Source organism: Loxodonta africana, chromosome 7, assembly GCF_030014295.1.
Source record: "Loxodonta africana isolate mLoxAfr1 chromosome 7, mLoxAfr1.hap2, whole genome shotgun sequence".
NCBI lineage: Eukaryota > Metazoa > Chordata > Mammalia > Proboscidea > Elephantidae > Loxodonta > Loxodonta africana.
The window spans coordinates 17,683,315-17,685,833 of NC_087348.1; the positions used below are offsets into that span (position 1 = coordinate 17,683,315).

Here is a 2,519-nt window from a genome sequence, read left to right on the forward strand (position 1 = left end):
AGCATATAACACTGGCCTTAATACAATGAAGATGATGGGGAAGTGGCAATTCAAGTGAAATGAATTAAATTACACTAACCTATTTTAATCTGGAGCCCTGGTGGTGCAGTGGTTAAGTGTTCAGCTGTTAACCAAAAGGTCAGCAATTCAAATCCACTGACTCTCCTTGGAAACCCTATGGGGAATTTCTATTCTGTCCTGTAGGGTCGCAATGAGTCGGAATGGACTTGATGGCAAGGGGTTTAACCTATTTTAAGGCATGAATATTTTGTGTCCATGTTAGAAAATCTGAATTTTTACAGTGACTAACCTTGTGATTTTGCACAAGTCACTTTCCTTTTCTGTACCTCTGTTTGATAATCTATGAAATAAAATATTGGATTACATTATCTCCAAAATGCTTTAAACTGGGACAGTCTACCACTTTATCAATACTTAAAAATTGCATTTTGTTATGTCCATGTTTAGGTCCAGAGAATCCTGATATAAAGCTTACATTGGACATGATCGTTGGTCTCAGCACAGTCTCATCTCCATTTTACCCGGATTGTCTTTTCTCATTACTATAGGGCATTCAGATAATTCACAGATAACCCCAATGGAAAACAGTACAGAGGTGACCGAATTCATTCTCGTGGGGATAACGGATGAACCTGAACTGCAGATCCCACTGTTTATAATCTTCTCTCTCATCTACCTTATCACTGTGGTTGGGAACCTGGGGATGATGGTGTTGATTCTCTTGGACTCTTGTCTCCACACTCCCATGTACTTTTTCCTCAGCTGTCTCTCTCTGGTGGATTTTGGTTACTCCTCAGCTGTCACACCCAAGGTGATGGCCAGGTTCCTTATAGGAGACAAGGTCATCTCCTACAATGCATGTGCTGCTCAGATGTTCTTTTTTGCAGCCTTTATCACTGCAGAAAATTTTCTATTGGCCTCAATGGCCTATGACCGCTATGCAGCAGTATGTAAGCCCCTACATTATACCACCGTCATGACAACCAGTGTATATACACGTCTGGCCATAGGCTCCTATGTCTGTGGTTTCCTGGAAGCCCCTATCTACACTGGAGATATATTCAGTCTCTCCTTCTGTAGGTCCAATGTGGTTGATCACTTTTTCTGTGATGCTCCTCCTCTCCTGGCACTCTCATGCTCTAACCACTATATCAATCGGGTGGTTTCATCTTTTTTGGTGGGCATCAATGTCCTTTTTTCTATCCCGGTAATCTTGATCTCCTACCTGTTTATATTTACCACCCTCCTGAGGATGCGTTTATCCAAAGGATGCCAAAAGGCCTTTTCCACCTGTGCTTCCCACCTCACTGCAGTCTTCATCTTCTATGGGGCAGGCATCTTCGTGTACTTACAACCCAGCTCCAGTCATTCCATGGACACAGACAAAATGGCATCTGTGTTCTATGCCATAGTCATCCCTATGCTGAATCCGCTTGTCTACAGTTTGAGGAACAAAGAGATCAAAAGTGCCTTTAAAAAGGCTGTTGGGAAAGCAATGTCATCTATAGGAATCCTATTTTAATTATATGCTTACGGATTGAATTGTGTCCCTCCAAAACGTGTGTCAACTTGGCTAGACCTTGATTCCCACAATTGTGTAATTGCCCACCATTTTGTCAGCTGATGTGATTTTCCTGTGTTGTAAATCCTGCATCTATGATGTTAATGGGGCAGGACTCAATTTACAAGATTAGGTATGTTGAGTCAATCCCTTCTGAAATATAAAAGAGAGAAGCAAGCAGAGAGACGGGGGACCTCATGCCACCAAGAATAAAGAAGCAGGAGGGAAGCACGTCATTTGGACCCAGGTTCCTGTGCTGAGAAGCTCCTAGACTGGGGGAGAGTTATGACAAGTACCTTCCCCCAAAGCTGACAGAGAGAGGAAGACTTCCCCTGGAGCTGGCATCCTGAATTTGGACTTTTAGCCTCCTAGACTGTGAGGGAATAAATTTCTCTTTGTTAAGGCCATCCACCTGTGGTATTGTCATTACAGCAGCACAGGTAACTAAGGCAGTCTATCTTTATAGCAGAATTCAAAACGGTTGTTTTGGTGTCTGATAATACATTCTTAAATATTATTTAATTATATTTTAAAATGAAATTTTCATATAAATTAGTTTTTAATAGGAATATTTCCAATGCATATAGCTTTTTAATTTTATTTTTATAAGTTTCTTCATGAAGAAATATTTCATTTTAACGTATTTTAAATTGGTTCCAAATGTCCTGAGTGTAGGTTTATTATTGAAGGTTTTTGTTCACTTGCTTGTGTTTGTTTTCGTGATTGTTTTTCAATGATAATGCCTTTATATGATCATATTTTTTAGCTCAATTTCCATCTTTAACAACTCATTGCCAGAAAAAAATCTTTATATGAAAATTTTATTGAAGAAAGTGGACCATAGTATGTTATTAGGTGCTGTTGAGTCCATTTCGACTCATAGAGATCCCATGTGACCGAGTAGAGCTGCTCCATAGGGTTTTCTAGGCTCTAATCT

At 40.0% G+C, this 2,519-nt stretch overlaps 1 protein-coding gene across 1 annotated transcript; it reads left to right on the forward strand.

Moving 5' to 3' along the window:
* Positions 1-595: 595 nt before the first annotated feature.
* Positions 596-1,543, forward strand: LOC100661579 (olfactory receptor 5B12-like). The gene has a single exon (XM_003421348.3). It carries the CDS (start codon positions 599-601, stop codon positions 1,541-1,543), a length of 945 nt encoding a protein of 314 aa, XP_003421396.2. The 5' UTR covers positions 596-598.
* Positions 1,544-2,519: the final 976 nt, after the last annotated feature.